Here is a 26158-nt window from a genome sequence, read left to right on the forward strand (position 1 = left end):
CTCTCGAATGGCACGTGGGAAAAACGAACACCTAAATCTTTCCGTTCGAGCTCTGATTTCTCTTATTTTATCATGATGATCATTTCTCCCTACGTAGGTGAGTGTCAACAAAATATTTACGCATTCGGAAGAGAAAGTTGGTGATTGAAATTTCGTAAATAGAACTCGCCGCAAAGAAAGGCACCTTTGTTTTAGTGACTGCCACCCCAACTCGCGTATCATATCAGTGACACTCTCACCCCTATTGCACCATAACACGAAACGGGCTGCCCTTCTTTGCACTTTTTCGATGTCCTCCGTCAATCCTACCTGGTAAGGATCCCACACCGCGCAGCAATATTCCAGCAGAGGACGGTCAAGTGTAATGTAGGCTGTCTCTTTTGTGGGTTTGTCGGATCTTCTAAGTGTTCTGCCAACAAACCGCAGTCTTTGTTTCGCCTTCCCCACAATATCATCTATGTGGTCTTTCCAATCTAAGTTGCTCGTAATTGTAGTTCCTAGGTATTTAGTCGAATTGACAGCCTTTAGAATTGTGCGATTTATCGTATACCAAAAATTTATCGGATTTCTTTTAGTACCCATGTGGATGACCTCGTACTTTTCTTTGTTTAGTGCCAATTGCCACTTTTCGCACCACACAGAAATTCTCTCTAGATCAATTTGTAATTAAAATTGATCGTCTGATGATTTTGCTAGACGTCAAATTACAGCGTCATCTCGAAACAATCTAAGGGGGCTGCTCAGATTATCACTTAGATCATTTATGTAAATCAGGAACAGCATAGGGCCTATGACACTACCTTGCGGAACGCCAGATCTGTTCTGTTCGATGATTTACCGACTATCACTACGAACTGTGACCTCTCTGAGAGGAAATCACGAATCCAGTCACACAACTGAGACGATACTTCATATGCATGCAATTTGATTAATAGTCGCTTGTAAGGAACGGTATCAAAAGCCTTCTAGAAATCTAGGAATATGGAATCGATCTGAGATCCCTTGTCGACAGCATTCATTACTTCATGGGAATAAAGAGCTAGCTGTGTTGCACAAGACCGATATTTTCTGAATCCGTGTTGGTTATGTATCAATAAGTCATTTTCTTCAAGGTGATTCATAATGTTCGAGTACAAATTCAAATGGCTCTGAGCACTATGGGACTTAACATCTGAGGTCATCAGTCCCCTAGAACTTAGAACTACTTAATCCTGACTAACCTAAGGACATCACACATCCATGCCCGAGGCAGGATTCGAACCTGCGACCGTAGCGGTCACGCGGTTCCAGACTGTAGCGCGTAGAACCGCTCGGCCACTCTGGCCGGCCTGTTCGAGTACAGTATATGCTCCCAAATTCTACTGCAAATAAAGGTCAATGATATGCGTCTGTAATTCAATGGGTTACTCCTATTTCCTTTCTTGAATATTGGTGTGACCTGTGCTACTTTCCAGTCTTTAGGAGCAGACCTTTCGTCAAGTGAGCGGTTGTATATGATTGCTAAGAAAGGCGTTATTGTGGCTGCATACTCTGAAAGGAACCTGACTGGAATACCATCTGGACTGGAAGACTTGCCTTTCTTAAGTGATTTCAGTTGTTTCGCGACACCTAAGATATGTACACATCCTCACTTCAGTGTGGATCTGCGCAACCATCTCAAAGCTATATTTCCTGCTCGCTGACTTGGAAGGGGAGGTCTTATTCCATGGCCTGCGAAGTCGCCTGACCTGAGACCCCTTGATTATTTCCTGTGAGAATACGTGAAGTATCCAGTGGATGCAGAGACGGAATTAGTTGGACAGCCTGTGACGTGACTCGAAACGCACCAGGGATATTTGTCAGGGTGCGTCAGAATTGTGTTCGCCGATGTCGTGCTTGCATTGAGGTTGATGCCCGTCAGTAGATACCGTACAAATGGTGCATTCATTGTGTCAGTGATAGTATTTGCAGTTAACTGTAACTAATGTTATTTAAGAAACTTCCTGGCAGATTAAAACTGTGTGCCCGACCGAGACTCGAACTCGGGACCTTTGCCTTTCGCGGGCAAGTGCTCTACCATCTTTTTTTTTTCTTTTTTATAATTTTTAGTGAACAAACTAAAAGTACATATATATTCACTATGCAAGAGTTCTTCAAGGTACGATTGAAACATATACAAATGACTGTTAGTTAAACAAAAAAATATTAAAATGAAAAACATTAAATACAACAAAATATAACATATTCTGTCTTCTTCCATTTTTTTTAGTTTGTTTTTGTTTTTGGTCGATGCATGAGAACGTGGATAAGGGTGTTGCATCATGTGACAGGTAGGCATGGTACACCCCAACTTTGACGGGGGTCAAGGAAGACGCTGCGGAGAAAACCGGCAAAAGTTTGTCGGTAAGATGGATTTCGGGTGAGCGTGCTATGCGCGGTCACAACTTTATACCAGAAGTCAAGGACCGTATGCGGACCACTCTGAAAGAGATATTCTAAAGCCTGTCCTCGAAACCAGATTATGGTATGGTGCTTAGCAAGAGGGTAGTGAAATGTCTGGGGCAACAACAGGAAATCCGGGGTTACCGTCGTTGGCGGGGCACGAAGGTAAAAGCCCACGATTCGTTGGATGAGGAGCCATACGTTTTGTTTCAGGGGGCAAACCATCTGAGCTACCGAAGCGCGACTCACGCCCGGGTCTCACAGCTTTACTTCTGCCAGTACCTCGTCTCCTACCTTCCAAACTTTACAGAAGCTCTCCTGCGAACATTGCACAACTAGCACTCCTGAAAGAAAGGATATTGCGGAGACATGGCTTAGCCACAGCCTGGGGGATGTTTCCAGAATGAGATTTTCACTCTGCAGCGGAGTGTGCGCTGATATGAAATTGTTTCAGGAGTGCTAGTTCTGCATGGTTCGCAGGAGAGCTTCTGTAAAGTTTGGAAGGTAGGAGACGAGATACTGGCAGAAGTAAAGCTGTGAGTACCGGGCGTGAGTCGTGCTTCGGTAGCTCAGATGGTAGAGCACTTGCCCGCGAATGGCAAAGGTCCCGAGTTCGAGTCTCGGTCGGGCAAACAGTTTTAATCTGCCAGGAAGTTTCATATCAGAGCACACTCCGCTGCAGAGTGAAAATCTCATTCTGGTAATGTTAATTAAGATGTACACAGTAATGTGATTTTATTCCTATTATTTCCTTAAGCTGGTTTTTTCGACCCCATGTTCCCACTTCAAATTCTTCAGTGGAGCATCCTCTACGTCCTGTTAAACTTTTGCACGCTCTTACTCTATATACATCGTAAATGTTTGAGACTTGCAAAGATCTGTGGAACAACGTAGTTTATGTTGATGAAATTGGCAGTGAAAGGGATAACAGAGACAGGTGGATATAAACTATTGCATGTGAGAGTGAGGTAGGCTGTGTACGGACCCCTGAGGATGACCTTCTTGGGCTGATCGCGCAGCGGGCCGTGGCCCACGCCGCGCAAGCCGCCACCCCCGAGTCCACCCCCGCCGCCGCCGCCGACGCCTCCTGCCGCCCCCGCACGGTCCGACGCCACCAACTCGCTCAGGAAGTTGATGTAGCCGATGGCCAACTTCAGCGTGTCCACCTGCCGACAGATTTCTGCAATGTAAAGAGAGAGAGAGAGAGAGAGAGATAGAGAGACTTAAATAAGAGAATTGAGTGACAGAAAGATAGAGACTTAAAGGGAAGAGTTGAGAGAGAGAGAGAGAGGGCTGGGGGGGAGAGAGATACAGACTTAAAGGAAAGAATTGAGAGACAGAGATAAAGAGAGACAGAGAGACTTAAAGGAGAGAATTGAGAGACAGAGATAAAGAGAGACAGACTTAAAGGGAAGAGTTAGAGAGAGAGAGAGAGAGATGCAGAGTTCAAGGAGCGTGGTGTGCGTACTGTAAGACCTTCGGTACACACACCATCAGATTATTTGACTTGTCGCTCTAACGAAGTAGGCGAGTGTCAGCGATCTGTCTCGTGGTCTTATCGTCGCGTGTTTATCTTCTGCCGTTAGGTCAGACGATAGAAATGCCACATGCACGCTTAGAGTAGTAGATTGACGGTGACCAACTTTGAACAGAACCTGATTAATTTTCACACACATTTATTAAAATAATAACAATCATAAACCTTACTTAACTTGATTCTGGATGCTATTTACAATTGACAATCTAAAGTTGCTTTGGTCTTGGTACGTTAATCTTATTGTCACATATCTCTGATACTTGACAAAGTGTCTATTCACTTATCTTCATGGCTATGCACAGGAATATGGTAATCTTATTAGGCGCAGACTGAAACTTGACTATAGACTGGTGCAGACTAATGCAGACTGACTAATCGTTATAATACCTCGAGTGTTCAGGTATCACTGCGCGAGTGTGATCTGCGAGGAGAAAAGGTTCTACGTTAGCAGCAATCTCATTGGCTGCGTTACATATTAATACGCGGATCGGTGGAAGCAGAATTTGGTCCGTCTCTAAGACACCGCTGTTGTGCTTACCGGGGCGTGCTCTAGTGGGAAACTTGTGTACGCGCTGACTACACGGAACTATGTACACAACAAGGACAGAATTGAGAGAGGGGGGGGGGGAGAGATACAGACTTAAAGGAGAGAAATGAGAGACAGAGAGAAAGAGAGAGTGAGACTTAAAGGGAAGAGTTGAGAGAGATACAGAATGGGGGGGAGGGAGAGAGATACAGACTTAAAGGAGAGAATTGAGAGAGAAAGAGAGAGACTTAAAGGGAAGAGTTGAGAGAGAGAGAGAGAGGATGGGGGAAATCGACAGAGAGAAAGAGACAGACTTAAAGGGAAGAGTTGAGAGAGAGAGAAAGAGAGAGGGAGAGAATTGAGAGACAGAGAGAAAGAGAGAGGGAGACTTAAAGGGAAGAGTTGAGAGAGAGGGGGGGGGAGGTAGAGGGGCAGAGAGGGGCGAAAGAGACAACAGAGGGGAAGTAGGCAGAAAGAGAAGGAGAGATACTTACAGGACGCAGTTAAAAGAGAGGCAGAGAGGAGGGGGGGGGGGGGCGTAGAGAGGAAAAGATACAAACTTAAAGGAGACAGGGGAGGGGAGTTCTCAGCAATACTACAAAGGTCACTCATTAACAACATCACACTAACAAATTAAACAGCTCTCAGCCATTACTTATAGGAATCTATTTTTCCTAGCTAAAAGCTCACTTAAAAAATGCAAATAACTAACTTAATAAAGTGAAAATAATTCCACCATAGAAACAAGAGCTCACTGAAGTTATTTCACGTGCTCACATAAGAAAACTGGACAGGAAATACTGGGGACATATACAGGGTGTATCGAAAAGAATCATTCGATTTAAGAAAAAAAAAAGCCCTTTATGTTATTTGAGATATGTGCGTGAATAAAATAGCTCTGAGCACTATGGGACTTTTCTGAGGTCATCAGTCCCCTAGAACTTAGAATACTTAAACCTAAGGACATAACACACATCCATGCCCGAGGCAGGATTCGAACCTGCGAGCGTAGCGGTCGCGCGGTTCCAGACGGTAGCGCCTAGAACCGCTCGGCCACTCCGGCCGGCTATGTGCGTGAACAACGTACTATTGGAAAGAGGCAACTCTCGAGTTTTAAATGGTTTCCACTTCAGTTCTAGTAAAAATGGTGTCGGGGCAACAGAAATCGTTTTTTGTTTGCGTTTTCCGCAGTGCGAGTCAGTAATAACTGTTCGGCGTGATTTACGCACTAAGTATGGTGTGGAACCTCCTACAGCAGAGAGCATTAGACGATGGCATTAACAATTCCGAGAAAACAGGTTGTTCGTGTAAAGGCGAATCGCCGGGCCGTCCCCGAGTGTCTGACACAGACGTCGAACGAATCCGCCATAGTAAAAATGACGAGGCAACATTCCATTCAAATAGAAAGGTGAACCGTCATAATGTGAGAATATTGGGTTCATAGCAACCACATGAAGTCGTACAACATGAGAAGAAGTCCTCAAAATTTAATGTGTTTTGTGCAGTTTCACGAGAAAAGGTGTGTGCTCTATTTTTCTTTTGCCAAGAACACTGTTACACGAAGCACATATCTCTATAGGCTTGAGAACTTTCTTTTGCCACAGTTGGAGAGTGACTCGAATGACTTGATGGGGCACCGCCATCTGGAAGTGCGGGAATTTTTAAATGAAAGCATTACTGAACGCGTGCCGGCCGGGGTGGGCGAGCGGTTGTAGGCGCTTCAGTCTGGAACCGCGCGACTGCTACGGTCGCAGGTTCCAATCCTGCCTCGGGCATGGATGCGTGTGATGTCCTTAGGTTAGTTAGGTTTAAGTTGTTCTAAGTTCTAGGGGACTTATGACATTGCCGATCGCTTTTTCCAGGTCGACAAATCCTACGAACGTGTCTTGATTTTTCTTCAGTCTTGCTTCCATTATCAACCGCAAAGTCAGAATTGTCTCTCTCGTGCCTTCACCTTTCCTAATGCCATACTGATTGTCCTCTAACATATTCTCAATTTCCTTTTCAATTCTTCTTCATATTACTCTTGTAAGCAAACTTGGTTGCATGAGCTTTTAATCCGCTTTTCCGATAATTCCCGCACTTGTCAGCTCTTGCCGTTTTCGGAATTGTGTGGATGATGCTTTTCCGAAAGTCAGATGCTATATCGCCAGACTCGTACATTCTACGGACCAGCGTGAATAGCAGTTTTGTTGCCACTTCCCCCAACGATTCCAGAAATTCTGAGGGAATGTTACCTGTCCCTTCTGCCTTATTTGATATAAAGTTCTCAGAGGCTCTCTTAAATTCTGATTCTAATACTGGCTCCCCTATCTCATCTAAATCGACTCCTGTTTCTTCTCCTACCACATCAGACAAATCTTCCACCTCACAGAGCCTTTACTGTAATCTTTCCATCTATCCGCTCTCTCCTCTGGATTTAAAAGAGGAATTCCCGTAGCGCTCTTAATGTTACCACCCTTGCTTTTAATTTCACTGAACGTTATTCTGACTTTCATATATGTTGAGTCACTCCTTCCGACAATAATTTCCTTTCCAATTTCTTCATATTTTTCATGCAGCCTTTTCGTCTTACCTTCTCTGCATTTCCGATTAATTTCCTTCCTCAGCAACTTTTATTTCTGTATTCGTGAATTTCCCTCAACATTCTACATCTACATCTACATACATACGCCGCAATCCACCATACGGTGCGTGGCGGAGGGTACCTCGTACCACAACTAGCATCTTATCTCCCTGTTCCACTCCCAAACAGAACGAGGGAAAAATGGCTGCCTATATGCCTCTGTACGAGCCCTAATCTCTCTTATCTTATCTTTGTTGTCTTTCCGCGAAATGTAAGTCGGCGGCAGTAAAATTGTACTGCAGTCAGCCTCAAATGCTGGTTCTCTAAATTTCCTCAGTAGCGATTCACGAAAAGAACGCCTCCTTTCCTCTACAGACTCCCACCCGAGTTCCTGAAGCATTTCCGTAACACTCGCGTGATGATCAAACCTACCAGTAACAAATCTAGCAGCCCGCCTCTGAATTGCTTCTATGTCCTCCCTCAATCCGACCTGATAGGGATCCCAAACGCTAGAGCAGTACTCGAGAATAGGTCGTATTAGTGTTTTATAAGCGGTCTCCTTTACAGATGAACCACATCTTCCCAAAATCCTACCAATGAACCGAAGACGACTATCCGCCTTCCCCACAACTGCCATTACATGCTTGTCCCACTTCATATCGCTGTGCAATGTTACGCCCAAGTATTTAATCGACGTGACTGTGTCAAGCGCTACACTACGAATGGAGTATTCAAACATTATGGGATTCTTTTTCCTATTCATCTGCTTTAATTAACATTTATCTACACTCCTGGAAATTGAAATAAGAACACCGTGAATTCATTGTCCCAGGAAGGGGAAACTTTATTGACACATTCCTGGGGTCAGATACATCACATGATCACACTGACAGAACCACAGGCACATAGACACAAGCAACAGAGCATGCACAATGTCGGCACTAGTACAGTGTATATCCACCTTTCGCAGCAATGCAGGCTGCTATTCTCCCATGGAGACGATCGTAGAGATGCTGGAAGTAGTCCTGTGGAACGGCTTGCCATGCCATTTCCACCTGGCGCCTCAGTTGGACCAGCGTTCGTGCTGGACGTGCAGACCGCGTGAGACGATGCTTCATCCAGTCCCAAACATGCTCAATGGGGGACAGATCCGGAGATCTTGCTGGCCAGGGTAGTTGACTTACACCTTCTAGAGCACGTCGGGTGGCACGGGATACGTGCGGACGTGCATTGTCCTGTTGGAACAGCAAGTTCCCTTGCCGGTCTAGGAATGGTAGAACGATGGGTTCGATGACGGTTTGGATGTACCGTGCACTATTCAGTGTCCCCTCGACGATCACCAGTGGTGTACGGCCAGTGTAGGAGATCGCTCCCCACACCATGATGCCGGGTGTTGGCCCTGTGTGCCTCGGTCGTATGCAGTCCTGATTCTGGCGCTCACATGCACGGCGCCAAACACGCATACGACCATCATTGGCACCAAGGCAGAAGCGACTCTCATCGCTGAAGACGACACGTCTCCATTCGTCCCTCCATCCACGCCTGTCGCGACACCACTGGAAGCGGGCTGCACGATGTTGGGGCGTGAGCGGAAGACGGCCTAACGGTGTGCGGGACCGTAGCCCAGCTTCATGGAGACGGTTGCGAATGGTCCTCGCCGATACCCCAGGAGCAACAGTATCCCTAATTTGCTGGGAAGTGGCGGTGCGGTCCCCTACGGCACTGCGTAGGATCCTACGGTCTTGGCGTGCATCCGTGCGTCGCTGCGGTCCGGTCCCAGGTCGACGGGCACGTGCACCTTCCGCCGACCACTGGCGACAACATCGATGTACTGTGGAGACCTCACGCCCCACGTGTTGAGCAATTCGGCGGTACGTCCACCCGGCCTCCCGCATGCCCACTATACGCCCTCGCTCAAAGTCCGTCAACTGCACATACGGTTCACGTCCACGCTGTCGCGGCATGCTACCAGTGTTAAAGACTGCGATGGAGCTCCGTATGCCACGGCAAAGTGGCTGACACTGACGGCGGCAGTGCACAAATGCTGCGCAGCTAGCGGCATTCGACGGCCAACACCGCGGGTCCTGGTGTGTCCGCTGTGCCGTGCGTGTGATCATTGCTTGTACAGCCCTCTCGCAGTGTACGGAGCAAGTATGGTGGGTCTGACACACCGGTGTCAATGTGTTCTTTTTTCCGTTTCCAGGAGTGTATATTCAGAGTTAGCTGCCATCCATTACACCAATCACAAATCCTGTCCAAGTCATCTTGTATCCTCCTACAGTCACTCAACGACGACACCTTCCCGTACACCACAGCATCATCAGCAAACAGCCGCACATTGCTATCCACCCTATCCAAAAGATCATTTATGTAGATAGAAAACAACAGCGGACCTACCACACTTCCCTGGGGCACTCCAGACGACACCCTCACCTCCGACGAACACTCACCATCGAGGACAACGTACTGGGTTCTATTACTTAAGAAGTCTTCGAGCCACTCACATACTTGGGAACCAATCCCATATGCCCGTACCTTAGTTAGGAGTCTGCAGTGGGGCACCGAGTCAAACGCTTTCCGGAAGTCAAGGAATATGGCATCCGTCTGATACCCTTCATCCATGGTTGGCAAGATATCATGCGAAAAAAGGGCGAGTTACGTTTCGCAGGAGCGATGCTTTCTAAAGCTGTGCTGATGCATGGACAGCAATTTCTCTGTCTCAAGGAAATTCAATATTGAAACGTCCCCTTAGAAAAATTAGTGAATTACTGTGCGGGTAAACCCCTTACGTTATTTGAGTTTCAAACAGCTGAGCAAAACTGAACGTACTCAGACATTTCTCTATTTACTTATTCTGATCATCACTAAACAGACACACAGTATTTTTAGCGCAACACAATCTGACTTTTAATAATCCCTACAAAAGAATGGCCCTGACTCACAATAACCTATACCTTTCATCAATCATTTACCTCACAAAAATCTTCATTACTCGAACTACTGCAATACAGCGAGCGCCAATACTGCCAGCTAAATAAAAGATTCAAACTACTGAAGGCACTAACTACTGATAGGCATAGTTATCAGTTCATGACATTCAGTCTTACAAATTTACTGTTTCTGATGGACAGACGTCCAGATAATCCGGTCTCAAAATTCCGCCATCTCTTTCCCCACATCCACCACTGCTGGCGGCTCACCTCCAACTGCCCAACGCTGCGCGCTGTTCACATCCAACTGCCCAACACTACAATAGAGAATTCCAACAATGCCACCCAGCCACTGACTGCACACATCACAGCCAGTGATTTTCATACAGAGCGCTACGTGGCGTTACCAACATAAAAAGCTAAACAGCCTACTTACAATATATTCGAACTGAGAATATGTTCGAGAATCCTGCAACAAACAGATGTTAAGGATATTGGTCTGTAATTTTGAGGATCCGTCCTTCTACCCTTCTTATATATAGGCGTCATGGAAGGAGAAACAGCATTGGACGTATTTTTTTTTTTTTGTTTTGTTATCCGCAAAATCGATTTTCGGTCACTTAGTGACCATCCTCAGTGCTGTAAATATATAATTTAAATTGGTAGGCACTGGTGTCAACAAGCTTAGAGGGATCGTATAAACTATTTAAATTGTATATTACAGCACTGAGGATGGTCACTAAGTGACCTAAAATCGATTTTGCGGATAATAAAACAAAAAAAAACAAAAAATACGACCAATGCTGTTTCTCCTTCCAAGTACAGGGTTATTACAAATGACTGAAGCGATTTCACAGCTCTACAATAACTTTATTATTTGACATATTTTCACAATGCTTTGCACACACATACAAAAACTCAAAAAGTTTTTTTAGGCATTCACAAATGTTCGATATGTGCCCCTTTAGTGATTCGGCAGACATCAAGCCGATGATCAAGTTCCTCCCACACTCGGCGCAGCATGTCCCCATCAATGAGTTCGAAAGCATCGTTGATGCGAGCTCGCAGTTCTGGCACGTTTCTTGGTAGAGGAGGTGTAAACACTGAATCTTTCACATAACCCCACAGAAAGAAATCGCATGGGGTTAAGTCGGGAGAGCGTGGAGGCCATAACACGAATTGCTGGTCATGATCTCCACCACGACCGATCCATCGGTTTTCCAATCTCCTGTTTAAGAAATGCTTCTGCTTTAGCCTTTTCCGTAAGATTTTCCAAACCGTCGGCTGTGGTACGTTTAGCTCCCTGCTTGCTTTATTCGCCGACTTCCGCGGGTTACGCGTGAAACTTGCCCGCACGCGTTCAATCGTTTCTTCGCTCACTGCAGGCCGACCCGTTGATTTCGCCTTACAGAGGCATCCAGAAGCCTTAAACTGCGCATACCATCGCCGAATGGAGTTAGCAGTTGGTGGATCTTTGTTGAACTTCGTCCTGAAGTGTCGTTGCACTGTTATGATTGACTGATGTGAGTGCATTTCAAGCACGACATTCGCTTTCTCGGCTCCTGTCGCCATTTTGTCTCACTGCGCTCTCGAGCGCTCTGGAGGCAGAAACCTGAAGTGCGGCTTCAGCCGAACAAAACTTTATGAGTTTTTCTACGTATCTGTAGTGTGTCGTGACCGTATGTCAATGAATGGAGCTACAGTGAATTTATGAAATCGCTTCAATCATTTGTAATAGCCCTGTATATCCATTATGTGGTCGTGGTGCAGAGGACACTCCATGGAGTCGCCTATCAATATAGGCGTCACCTGCGCTTTTTTCCAGTCGCTCGGGACTTTACTTTGGGCATGAGATTCGCGATAAATGCAACCCAAGTAAGGAGCCAATGCAGTAGAGTACTCTCTGTGAAACCGAACTGGAATCCCATCAGGACCTGGCGATTTATTTATTTTCAGCCCATTCAGCTGCTTCACAACCCCACGGATATGTATCACTATGTCCTCCATACGGGAATCTGTACGAGACTGTTTTTGATAGTAAATATTTGTGACACTTTGATCACTGTTCACTCCCATAATCTATTCAAAAGTAATTACTTCAGTCACTTTCTGGTCTCGGCTGACCGGGCACGCACCTTGGACAGCCGCTTCTCGTAGGGCAGGGTGGGGATGTGGGCGCGCAGCCCTTCGAACGCGTCGTTGATGCTCTGCATCCGCCTCCGCTCGCGCAGGTTGGCCGCCTGCCGCTGCTGCACCTGCTGCTGGGGGCAGCGACCGCCCCCGCCGCCCCCGCCGCCCACGGAGCTGCAGCGCCGCCTCCCGGACTGCGACGCCGCCTCCAACGGCCCGCCGCCGCCGGCGCCGCCTCCGGGGGCCGGAGACGTCGTGTGGTTGTGGTGGTGGTGGTGGTTGTGGTGGTGGTGGTGATGGTGGTGGTGTCTGCAGCCATGGTGGTGGAGGTTGTATTGGTGCTGCCTGCACTCACACGGGCGGCGAGGTTATCGCGTCTACAGGGGCAGCAGACTCACATACCAGGGGTACTCGTCAAGTGTGAAATACAGTAATCGTGTTGAGAATTAAAACCGCTTTAGCTGTAAAATTCTTTTATTCTCTGCAAGTTGTATTTTTAAGTCCTAATCTGTATACACTGATTGGGAAAAAAGAAGTGGACCAGCAAACAATAAAGTAGAGTAAAGAAATTTGGGGAATACATTTGTCTACACTACTGGCCATTAAAATTGGCACACCAGGAAGAAATGCAGTTGACAAACGGGTATTCATTGGACAAATATATTATACTAGAACTGACATGTGATTACATTTTCACCCAGTTTGGGTGCATAGATCCTGAGAAATCAGTACCCAGAACAACCACCTCTGGCCGTAATAACGGCCTGGGCATTGAGTCAAACAGAGCTTGGGTCGCGTGTGCAGGTACAGCTGCCCATGCAGCTTCAACGCGATACCACAGTTCATCAAGAGTAGTGACTGGCGCATTGTGACGAGCCAGTTGCTCGGCCACCATTGACCAGATGTTTTCAATTGGTGAGAGATCTGGAGAATCTGCTGGCCAGGGCAGCAGTCGAACATTTTCTGTATCCAGAAAGGCCCGTACAGGACCTGCAACATGCGGTCGTGCATTATACTGCTGAAATGTAGGGTTTCACAGGGATCGAATGCAGGGTTGAGCCACGTTCGCAACATATCTGAAATGTAACGTCCACTGTTCAAAGTGCCGTCAATGTAAACGAGAGGTGACCGAGACTTGTAAACCAATGGCACCCCATACCATCACGCCGGGTGATACGCCAGTTTGGCGGTGACGAATACACGCTTCCAATGTGCGTTCACCGCGATGTCGCCAAACACGGATGCAACCATCGTGATGCTGTAAACAGAACCAGGATTCATCCGAAAAAATGACGTTTTCCCATTCGTGCACCCAGGTTCGTCGTCGAGTACACCATCGCAGGCGCTCCTGTCTGCGATGCAGCGTCAAGGGTAACCGCAGCCACGGTCTCCGAGCTGATAGTCCGTGCTGCTGCAAACGTCGTCGAACTGTTCGTGCAGACGGTTGTTGTCTTGCAAACGTCCCCATCTGTTGACTCAGGGATCGAGACGTGGCTGCACGATCCGTTGCAGCTGTGCGGATAAGATGCCTGTCATCTCGACTGCTAGTGATGCGAGGGCGTTGTGATCCAGCACGGCGTTCCGTATTACCCTCCTGAACCCACCGATTCCATATTCTGCTAACAGTCATTGGATGTCGACCAACGCGAGCAGCAATGTCGCGATAGGCTACAACGCGACCTTTATCAAAGTCGGAAACGTGTTGGTACGCATTTCTCCTCCTTACACGAGGCATCACAACAACGTTTCACCAAGCAACGCCAGTCAACTGCTGTTTGTGTTTGAGAAATCGGTTGGAAACTTTCCTCGTGTCAGCACGTTGTAGGTGTCGCCACCGGCGCCAACCTTGTGTGAGTGCTCTGAAAAGCTAATCATTTGCATATCACAGCATCTTCTTCCTGTCGGTCAAATTTCGCGTCTGTAGCGCGCATCTTCGTGGTGTGGCAATTTTAATGGCCAGTAGTGTAGGTAACGTGTTTCAGTGGTTAACAGCGCAAGTTCACAGGTTAACGTAAGCGCCAGATAAGGCATCGCAAATTTGAAGTGCTGGTACATTGCGCGGGGTAGTCGCGCGGTCCTGGGCGCCTTGAAACGGTTCGTGCGGCTTCCCCTGTACGAGGTACCAGTCCTCCCTCGGGCATGGGTGTGTGTCTTGTCCTTAGCGCAACGAAAAAAGCATGCCAAATTTAAAAGAACGCAAAATCCCCAAAATTGGCAAAGTTTTACAGAAGTTCGAAATATGGTGGGTACTTCAATGCGAGATGCTTTTAATAATTTCAACAACGAAATTCTGTCTCGAAATCTGGCAGAAAACCCAAAGAGATTCTGGTCATACATAAAGCACACCAGTGGCAAGACGCAACCAATACCTTCACTGCGCGATAACAACGGCGAAGTCACTGATGACAGTGCCACTAAAGCAGAGTTATTGAACACGGCTTTCCGAAACTCCTTCACCAAAGAAGACGAAGTAAATATTCCTGAATTCCAAACAACAACAACTGCCAAGATGAGAAACATAGAAGTAGACACCCTCGGAGTAACGAAGCAGCTTAAATCAGTTAATAAAGGCAAGGCCTCCGGTCCAGATTGTATACCAGTCAGGTTTCTCTCAGAGTATTCTGGTAAAATAGCTCCATATGTAGCAATTATATACAACCGCTCGTTCACAGGAAGATCCGTACCTAAAGACTGGAAAATTGCTCAAGCCACACCAATGCCCAAACAGGGAAGTAGGAGTAATCTACTAAATTACAGGCCTATATCAATAACGTCGATTTGCAGTAGGGTTTTGGAACATATACTGTAGTCGAACATTATGAAGTACCTCGAAGAGAACGTTTTATTGACACATAGCCAGCCTGGTTTCAGAAAATATCGTTCTTGTGAAACACAACTAACTCTTTATACGCAAGAAGTAATGTGCTACCGACAGGGGATGTCAAATTGATTCCATATTTTTAGATTTCCAGAAAGCTTTCGACACCGTTCCTCACAAGCGTCATCCAACCAAACTGCGTGCCTACGGAGTATCGCCTCAGTTGTGCAACTGGATTCGTGATTTCCCGTCAGAAAGGTGACAGTTCGTAGTAACAGACGGAAGGTCATGGAGTAAAACAGAAGTAATATCCGGCGTTCCCCAAGGAGGTGCTATAGGCCCTCTATTGTTCCTGATCTATATTAACGACATAGGAGACAATCTGAGTAGCCGTCTTAGATTGCTTACGGATGATGCTGTCATTTACCGTCTTGTAAATTCATATCATCAAAACGACTTGCAAAATGACTTAGATAAGATATCTGTATGGTGCGTAAAGTGGCAATTGACCCCGAATAAGGAAAAGTTATTCATATGAGTAGTAAAAGAAATCAACTAATTTCGATTACGCGGTAAGTCACACAAATCACATAAATATGAAGGCTGTAAATTCAACTAAATACTTAGGGATTACAATTACAAATAACCTAAATTGGAACGATGACATAGATAATATTGTGGGTAGAGCAAACCAGAGACTCCGATTCATTGGTTCAAATGGTTCAAATGGCTCTGAGCACTATGGGACTTAACATCTATGGTCATCAGTCCCCTAGAACTTAGAACTACTTAAACCTAACTAACCTAAGGACATCACACAACACCCAGCCATCACGAGGCAGAGAAAATCCCTGACCCCGCCGGGAATCGAACCCGGGAACCCGGGCGTAGGAAGCGAGAACGCTACCGCACGACCACGAGATGCGGGCTCCGATTCATTGGCATAGATAATATTGTGGGTAGAGCAAACCAAAGACTCCGATTCATTGGCAGAACACTTAGAAGGTGCAACAGGTCTACCAAAGAGACTGCTTACACCACGCTTGTCCGCCCTATTCCGGAGTATTGCTGCGCGGCGTGGGATCCGCATCAGGTGGGACTGACCGATGATATCGAAAAAGTACAAAGAAGGGCAGCTCGTTTTGTACTATCGCGAAATAGGGGACATAGTGTCACTGACGTGATACGTGAATTGTAGTGGCAATCACTAAAACAAATGTGCTTTTTTTTTTTGCGACGGGATCTTCTCATGAAATTTCAATCACCAGTTTTCTCCTCCGATTGCGGAAACATTCTGTTGGCACCCACCTACACAGGAAGAAATGATCGTCACGATAAAATAAGAGAAATCAGGGCTCGCACACAAAAATTGAAGTGCTCGTTTTTCCCGCGTGCCGTTCGAGAGTGGAACGGTAGAGAGACAGCTTGAAGGTGGTTCATTGAACGCTCTGCCAGCCACTTTAATGTGAATAGCAGAGTAATCACGTAGATATAGATGTAGTTTAAGGCCGATTAAGTAATGTGTAAGCTTAGGGACCGATGACCTCAGCAGTTTAGTCCCATAGACCTTACCAAAAAATTTTTGCTGGTACATTGGCCGGCCGGAGTGACCGAGCGGTTCTAGGCACTACAGTCTGGAACCGCGCGACCGCTACGGTCATAGGTTAGAATCCTGCCTCGGGCATGGATGTCTGTGTGATGTCCTTAGGTTAGTTAGGTTTATGTAGTTCTAAGCCTAGGGTACTGATTACCTCAGATGTGCTTAGAGCCATTTGAACCATTTGAACACGATGTCGTTGAAACTAAGTCACGTGTTGATAATGGTGTCTTTGTCGCCTTAAAGACGTTCTTAATTAACATGAGTTCACTATGTCCAATCTCAAAGCTAATTACGCTCTCGCCGTTAAGCGTGTATTTAAAGCAAACCTGATTACCATCCTCATAGTGGCGCTACTTGCCGTTACAACTTTTCTTTCCAGACTAGAATCGAAAATATTGTTGATATTGTTCATAGCATGATGTCTGATGTTTTTAAAGTAATTGCTGTTGGCAGAATTAATGCAATTTCTACATCAAAGTTTAGAAAAATTTCATCGATTAAGAAGAATCGGAGGGAAAATGGTATTCGTGCTGATCTTTTTGGATCAGATTCACATTCAAATGGCGATTTTTTTTCTCGGTTATTAATTAATTTTTTCGATGGTGCTGTTTCGAGGATTATAACGATTATCGGAATAAGAAACTAATGAAAACTCTTGTGTATAAGTGGAAAAAGAATCGTGTAGAAAAATAAGGTCTCAAACCTACCATGAAAACGTAATAAGGATGTACTCACTGGAGTGATCTCATGATATACATAGCATAAAGACGCTGCGTTCATAGTCAGCACCATGCAACAAATTACTCAAAGACAAAGGAATAGCCTAAAAGTAATAAAAAAATTCTTGGGAGCTCTTCCGTGAATCTTAAGGAGCAATGAGGAGTACATTTACGTAATGTCACTGTGTGTAATTTTATGTGTATCATGACTCCAGTCAGTGCGTTTTTTAGGCTATTAGGTTTTCATGTTAGGTTTGACATTATCTATTTCCACGTAATTGTTCTTCCACTTCTATATGGATCTGCTCCTGGAGATGCATTTTTAAGTGCTCTGAAACCGGTAGTACCTAAGAATAAAATGATTTTACAGCTGAAACAGTTTTATTTCTCCACGAGACATATACTGGTTGTGGTTGCAGAGGCTACAAAATTTTCTAGATAACCGATTACTGTACAGCGTCCCTAACACTGACCCCTCTAATTCCGATTTCACGTCAGTCTGTCGCAGAATTATGGAACATGTTTTATACTCAAGAATTATGACAATTTTTGGAAAACGGAATTCTCCTCTATAAAATTCAACATACACTATGTGATCAAAAGTATCCGGACACCTGACTGGAAATGACTTAACAACTTCGTGGCGCCCTCCATCGGTAATGCTGGAATTCAATACGGTGGTGGCCCACCCTTAGTCTTGACAGCTTCCACTCTCGCAGGTATACGTTCAGTCAGGTGCTGGAAGGTTTCTCGGGAAGTGGCTGCCCATTCTTCACGGAGTGCTGCACTGAGGAGAGGCATCGATAACGGTTGGTGAGGCCTGGCACGAAGTCGACGTTCCGAAACATCTGAGAGGTGTTCTGTAGGATTCAGGTCAGGACTCTGTGCAGGCCAGTCCATTACAGGGATGTTATTGTCGTGTAACCACTCCGCCACGGGCCTTGCTTTATGAACAGGTGCTCGAACGTGTTGAAAGATGCAGTCGCCATCCCCGAATTGCTCTTCAACGGAAGCAAAAGGGTGCTTAAAACATCAATGTAGGCCTGTGGTGTGATAGTGCCACGTTAAAGAACAAGGGATGCAAACCCCCTATATGAAAAACACGACCACACCACAACACCACCGCCTCCGAATTTTACTGTTGGCACTACACACACTGGCAGATGACGTTCACTGGGCATTCGCCATACACACAACCTGCCATCGGATCGCCACATTGTATGCTATGATTCGTCAATGCACACAACGTTTTTCCACTGTTCAATCGTCCAATGTTTACGCTCCTTACACCAAGCGAGGCGTCGTTTGGCGTGATGTGTGGCTTATGAACAGCCGCTCGACCGTAAAATCCAAGTTTTCTTACCTCCCACCTAACTGTCATAGTACTTGCAGTCGATCCTGAAGCAGTTTGGAATTCCTGTGTGATGGTCTGGATAGATGTCTGCCTATTACACATTACGACCCTCTTCAAGTGTCGGCGGTCTCTGTCAGTCAACAGACGAGGTCGGCCTGTACGCTTGTGTGCTGTTCATGTCCCCTCACGTTTCCACTTCGCTATCACATCGGAAACAGTGGATCTAGGGATGTCTAGGAGTGTGGAAATCTCGCGTACAGACGTATGACACAAGTGACACCCAATCACCTGACCACGTTCGAAGTCCGTGAGTTCCGCGGAGCACCCCATTCTGCTCTCTCACGATGTCTAATGAGGTCGCTGATATGGAGCACCTGGCAGTAGGTGGCAGTACAATCCACCTAATATGGAAAACGTGTGTGTTTGGCGGTGTCCGGATACTTTTGATCACATAGTGTAAATTCCACAAACAGAGATATTGCGAGTCCCAGGTCGCTCTATTCCTTTACGAGATCCACAGCGCTTTAGACAACGGCTCTCAGAATGAAATTTACACTCTACAGTGGAGTGTGCGCTGATATGAAACTTCCTGGGGGACTAAATCTGTGTGCCAAACCGAGACTCGAACTAGGGTCCTTTGCCTTTCGCAGACAAGTGCTCCACCAACTGACCTACTCAAGCACGAGCTCTAGCGTGCGAAAAGCAGAGGACTCGAGTTCGAGTCTCGGTTCAGCACACACTTTTAACCTGCCAGGAAGTTTCATGTCAGTACACACTCCGCTGCTGGGTGAAAATTTCTTTCTGGAAACATCCCGCAGGCTGTGAAGTTTGGAAGGTAGGAGAGTTATTATTGGCGGAAGCAAGGTTGTGACGACCGGCCGTGAGTCGTGCTTGGGTAGCTCCACCGATGGAGCGAAAGGAAAAGGTGCCGGGTTCGAGTCTCGGTGAGGCAGACAGTTTTCATCTTCCAGGAAGTTTCAAGGGCGCCCCGATTGATGCCGTCTTCCTCGACTTCAGGAAGGCATTTCAACCGTCTCGCACTGCCATTTAGTGAAAAAAAAAAAAAAATACGAGCTTTCCGAGTTGGTTGGTTGACTTGCTGCGAGGGGACCAAACTGCGAGGTCATCGTTCCCATCGCATTAGGTAAGGATGAGGAAGGAAGTCGGTCGTGCACTTTCAAAAGAACCATCGCGGCATGTGCCTGGAGTGATTTAGAGAAATTACGGAAAACCTAAATCACGATGGCCAGACGCGGGTTTGAACCGTCGTCCTCCCGAATGCGAGTCCAGTGTGCTAACCTCACCACTGCGCCACATCGCTGTGTTGCTTACCGAGCATCGGACCAGGTTTGAGACTGGATTCAAGACTTCCTTGCAGACAGAACTCAACACGTCGCCCTTAACGGAACAAAATCGACATATGTAAAGATAATTTGCGGAGTGCCCCAAGGAAGTATTTACGTATAAATGTTCTAGTAGAAAGCGCAGGACCCATTTTAAGACTGTTCGCAGATGATGATCAGGTTGTCTATATCAAAATAGTAACGCCAGAAAACAAGATCGATCTGCAGAATCATCTAGAGAGGGCTCATCAATGGTGCAGGGTCTGGCAGAAGACCTTGAAGGTGAATAAGTGTAACATACTGTTTATAGATACCAAAATATATCTATTACAGTACAACTATAATGTTGTTGTTGTGGTCTTCAGTCCTGAGACTCGTTTCATGTAGCTCTCCATGCTACTCTATCCTGTGCAAGCTTCTTCATCTCCCAGTACCTACTGCAGCCTACATCCTTCTGAATCTGCTTAGTGTATTCATCTCTTGGTCTCCCTCTACGATTTTTACCCTCCACGCTACCCTCCAATGCTAAATTTGTGATCGCTTGATGCCTCAGAACATGTCCTACCAAGCGATCCCTTCTTCTAGTCAAATTGTGCCACAAACTTCTCTTCTCCCCAATCCTATTCAATACTTCCTCATTAGTTATGTGATCTACCCATCTAATCTTCAGCATTCTTCTGTAGCACCACATTTCGAAAGCTTCTATTCTCTTCTTGTCCAAAATATTTATCGTCCACGTTTCACTTCCATACATGGTTACACTCCATACAAATAGTTTCAGAAACGACTTCCTGACACTTAAATCTATACTCGATGTTAACAAACTTCTCTTCTTCAGAAATGCTTTCCTTGCCATTGCCAGTCTACATTTTATATCCTCTCTTCTTCGACCATCATCAATTATTTTGCTCCCCAAATAGCAAAACTCTTTTACTACTTTAAGTGTCTCATTTCCTAATCTAATTCCATCAGCATCACCCGAGTTGACTACATTCCATTATCCTCGTTTTGCTTTTGTTGATGTTCATCTTATACTCCTTTCAAGATACTATCCGTTCCGTTCAACTGCTGTTCGAAGTCCTTTGCTGTCTCTGACAGAATTACAATGTCATCGGCGAACCTCAAAGTTTTTGTTTCTTCTCCATGGGTAGAAAATCAGATGCACATAATTACCAGCATTTGTAGCATAGTCAACATAAAATCTTACGGGGATAGCGTCTGGGCCAGAGACCTTCCTGGCGTCTAAGGATCTTAACTGTTTTACAGTCCCAGATACACTTAACAGTATGTCAGCCATCCTTTCGTTTGTTCGATAGTTGGAAGGGAGAATTGTGCTGCAGTCCTCTATCGTAAACGAGGATTTGAAAGCTAGGTTTAGAATTTCGGCCATCTGTTTATCATCATCAGTTACATTACCCGTACTGTCAGCGAAAGAAGGTATTGAATTATTTGTAGCGTTCATAGATTTCACGTACGACCAACATTTTTTGGGGTTATTTATGGAATCTGCAGGTAAAATATTGCTTTCAAATTCGTTAACAGAGTCTTTCATTGTCGTCCACAGCTCGTGGTCGTGCGGTAGCGTTCTCGCTTCCCACGCCCGAGTTTCCGGGTTCGATTCCCGGCGGGATTTTCTCTGCCTCGTGATGACTGGGTGCTGTGTGATGTCCTTAGGTTAGTTAGGTTTAAGTAGTTCTAAGTTCAAGGGGACTGATGACCATATGTGTTAAGTCCCATAGTGCTCAGAGCCATTTGAACCATTTTTTTTTCATTGTCCTTCTGACAACTGCTTTCATTTCGCATAATTTCTGTTTGTCAGGGGGGCAGTGAGTAGTGAGAGTCTGGTGCAAAGGCTATGCTAGGCTGGGATAGTCTAGGCTGGGCTAGTCTAGGCTGGGCTATAGGCTGGGTTAGTCTAGGCTGGGCTAATCTAGGCTGGTCTAGTCTAGGCTGGTCTACTCTAGGCTGGGCTATAGGCTGGGCTAGTCTAGGCTGGGCTAGTCTATGCTGGGCTAGTCTAGGCTGGGATAGTCTAGGCTGGTCTAGTCTAGGCTGGTCTAGTCTAGGCTGGTCTAGTCTAGGCTGGTCTAGTCTAGGCTGGGCTAGTGTAGGCTGGGCTAGTCTAGGCTGGTCTAGTCCAGGCTGGTCTAGTCTAGGCTGGTCTAGTCTAGGCTGGACTAGTCTAGGCTGGGCTAGTCTAGGCTGGGCTAGTCTAGGCTGGGCTAGTCTACGGTGAGCTAGTCTAGGCTGGGCTAGTCTAGGCTGGGCTAGGCTAGGCGTGGCAGCTACCTGTGAGCGGGCAGCAGCAGGAATCGCGAGTGCGCGTTCTCCTGGTCGCTGTGGCAGCTGCTCGACGAGCTGTCGTCGACGTCCGCGTCTTCGGCGCCGCGCCGCTGTCCGCCCCCACGCCTCCCCCTCCGCCTCAAAGCGTCGCACGACGCGGCCGAGGAGCCCGCCTCCGCGCCGCCCCCGCCGCCCCCCGCCACGTCGTCGTCGTCCTCTTCGTCCTCCTCGTCGTCTTCGTCGTCGTCGTCGTCGTCGTCAGCGTCATCGTCCATGTCGTCGTCGTAGAGGAAGAGGTCCGCGGTGGAGGACGTGGTCGACGAGCAGGACCCACCCGTCGACAGCGGCCCGGGGGCGGACAGCGGAGGCGGCACCGCGCCGGCGGGGGTGGCGGGGGCGGCGCCGGGCGCCAGCGGGGGCGGCGCCGCCTCGCCCAGCACGGGGAAGTGCAGCATCCGTGCCGCGCTGCAAGAAGAAACGATACAGTAGCGAATGCTGTCTGCACCTGGCCTATACAGGGTGGTCCTTTTATAGTAGTGACCGGGCTAAATATCTCACTAAATAAGCAGAAACGAAAAAACTGCAAAGAACGAAACTCGTCTAGTTTGAAGGGGGAAACCAGATGGCGCTATCGTTGGACCGCTAGATGGCGCTGCCATAGGTCAAACGGATATCAACTGCGTTTTCTTAAGTAGGAATCCCCATTTTTTATTTCATATCCGTGTAGTACGTAAAGATATACGAATATTTTAGTTGGACCACTGAAACGCGTACGTTTCATATTTTTTCATTAACAGCGATGGCGAGGCATGACAGAATCTCTGACCAGAGAGTTATTTATCGTTGCTAGTCTGCGCTTGACCGCGCGAGAGTTCAGTTGCGTGTAGCGAGACGGCAGGAACAGTTCAGTTGCGAGTTGGACTCGGTCGGAGTTGTGTGTGAGGAGTCGGCAGGCGTCGAATGGGTCTCTGGTCACGATTCGGGACGAGGTATATTGTTAAATAAGGTAATGAAGCAGCATTGCGCTCAGCCAATAACATCTGTTAATTGTAATTAATTTGTTCAAGAATTGCCCCAATAATAATTTTGTTTTCAAAGCAATCGTTTTTAAGAAAAGAATCATTCCAATTGAAACAATATTTCCTATGCTTTTCCTCCCAGAATCAATTTATTAGATTAATTATTGCACAGGGCCTAAGGTCAGCGATGCTGCCCTATTATTGTGGGTTTAATGATTAATGTTCATTTCTCAATTTTTGTGTCGAGTTTACATTGGGCCATTATTTTTCAATATTTTTGTAGCGAAGGTACAGTCGCTTTTATTTCAATTTAACGATGTTTTGTGGGCGCTCAACAACATTTGCGTATATTTCGATTAACATTCAAATATAGTGTTTTTACATTTTTTTTGGGAGGTTATTGTTTTGACATTATTTGCGGGGAAATTATTGTCATTTACATTATTTGTGGGGAGGTCACACTTGGCTCTATTCATGTTAACATTTATATTGTCTTGTAAAAATTTGCTGGGAGGTTACGTTTGGCACGATGACCATTAACATTTAATCATTGTCTTTTCAACATTCTGCGGGGAGGTTACACCACTTTTTTCGCTTTGTGATAGATGGCGCTGTAACAGTCACAAACGTATAAGTACGTGGTGTCGCGTAGCATTCCGCCAGTGCGGACGGTATTTACTTCGTGGTACATTAAACCGTGTTAAAATGGACCGTTTGCCAATTGTAGAAAAGGTCGATATCGTGTTGACGTATGGCTATTGTGATCAAAATGCCCAACGGGCGTGTGCTATGTATGCTGCTCGGTATCCTGGACGACATCATCCAAGTGTCCGGACCGCTCGCCGGATAGTTACGTTATTTAAGGAAACAGGAAGTGTTCAGCCACGTGTGAAACGTCAACCACGACCTGCAACAAATGATGATGCCGAAGTAGGTGTTTTAGCTGCTGTCGCGGCTAATCCGCACATCAGTAGCAGACAAATTGCGCAAGAATCGGGAATCTCAAAAACGTCGGTGTTGAGAATCCTACATCGACATCAATTGCACCCGTACCATATTTCTATGCACCAGGAATTGCATGGTGACGACTCTGAACGTCGTGTACAGTTCTGCCACTGGGCGCAAGAGAAATTACGGGACGATGACAGATTTTTTGCACGCATTCTATTTAGCGACGAAGCGTCATTCAGCAACAGCTGTAACGTAAACCGGCATAATATGCACTATTGGGCAATGAAAATCCACGATGGCTGCGACAAGTGGAACATCAGCGACCTTGGCGGGTTAATGTATGGTGCGGCATTATGGCAGGAACGATAATTCGCCCCCATTTTATCGATGGTAGTCTAAATGGTGCAATGTATGCTGATTTCCTACGTAATGTTCTACCGATGGTACTACAAGATGTTTCACTGCATGACAGAATGGGGATGTGCTTCCAACATGATCGATGTCCGGCACATAGTTCGCGTGCGGTTGAAGCGGTGTTGAGTAGCATATTTCATGACAGGTGGATTGGTCGTCGAAGCACCATACCGTGGCCCGCACGTTCACCGGATCTGACGTTCCCGGATTTCTTTCTGTGGGCAAAGTTGAAGGATATTTGGTATCGTGATCCACCGACAACGCCTGACAACATGCGTCAGCGCATTGTCAATGCACGTGCGAACATTACGGAAGGCGAACTACTCGCTGTTGAGAGGTCGTTACTCGTATTGCCAAGTGCATTGAGGTTGACGGACATCATTTTGAACATTTATTGCATTAATGTGGTATTTACAGGTAATAAAGCTGTAACAGCATGCGTTCTCAGAAATGATAGGTTGACAAACGTACATGTATCACAGTGTAACAACCGAAATAAAATGTTCAGATGTACCTACGTTCTGTATTATAATTTTAAAAACCTACCTGTTACCAACTGTTCGTCTGAAATTGTGAGCCATATGTTTGTGACTATTACAGCGCCATCCATGACAAAGCGAAAAAAGTGGTCCAGCTAAAACATTCATATTTTTTTACGTACTGCACGAATATGTAATAATAAATGGGCGTTCCTATTTTGTAAAAAACGCAGTTGATATCCGTTTGACCTATGGCAGCGCCATCTAGCGGGCCAACCATAGCACCATCTGGTTTCCCCCTTCAAGCTAGGCAAGTTTCGTTCTCTGTAGTTTTTTCGTTTGACGCTTATTTCGTGAGATATTTGTCCCACTCGCTATCAATGGACCACCCTGAATATCTGGAGGAAATTATTAGTCAAAGTTTTGATGCAAGGAGAGGAGTATGTATATGTGCTCGGAGATCAATGGACCACCCTGTATAATCTAGTGTGGCTGTGATATGACCTTGTTTTCATTGCAATCTGTCTGTGCTGCAGGCCATTTATTGAGTCTGCTCGTTTCCTGCCGTCGGTGCCTTTATGGATTCTTGTCAGGACCGCGCATTGTGAAGGAGGTCGGACTATATACCGCCTAATTGTGGGTATGTACACAAGCCGTGGGGAGTGAACGCTCGTATTGCCTGCCGACCGTAGCGTTATTGCTTCCAAACAGTGCTGTGGGCCTTAACGCTGTTCTCTAAGGTTAAGTGAGGCCACTTTGTTAATATTAGCGTTTCTGCAAGTTATTTTGCTGGTTATTACTAGCTGTTCTTATTCGTCACTTATGTTAATCATTTGTGTATCTTTAATGAATGTGCAACTTGTTATTTTTCCTGTGTGCCAGTTTTGCGACCTTGGTTGGCCCTCGTGGCATTTTTAGTATAAGCATGTTGCACTGTGGACCTTTATGTGGGCAGTACACCTTTATTAACCTCCAAGATTTTTTTTTTCCGTGAAGTTGTGGTATTATGTGGCTGTGTTACTTTAGGTTGGAAGTGTATAGAGTTACTCGCCTTTTGAGGTATGGTTA

At 46.2% G+C, this 26158-nt stretch overlaps 1 protein-coding gene across 1 annotated transcript in view; it reads right to left on the reverse strand.

Annotated features, from left to right (window-relative positions):
* LOC126232183 (pancreas transcription factor 1 subunit alpha-like) overlaps positions 1-12250 on the reverse strand; it is a gene marked incomplete at its 5' end in the record, with an annotated part of 100025 nt that extends 87775 nt beyond the window's left edge. Inside the window, 2 exons of the mRNA XM_049942475.1 lie at positions 3407-3587; positions 12116-12250. Coding sequence (XP_049798432.1) covers positions 3407-3587; positions 12116-12250 — 316 coding nt within the window. The remainder of the gene's footprint in view (positions 1-3406; positions 3588-12115) is intronic.
* Positions 12251-26158: the final 13908 nt, after the last annotated feature.

This window comes from Schistocerca nitens, unplaced genomic scaffold (assembly GCF_023898315.1).
Source record: "Schistocerca nitens isolate TAMUIC-IGC-003100 unplaced genomic scaffold, iqSchNite1.1 HiC_scaffold_466, whole genome shotgun sequence".
NCBI classification, from domain to species: Eukaryota; Metazoa; Arthropoda; class Insecta; order Orthoptera; family Acrididae; genus Schistocerca; species Schistocerca nitens.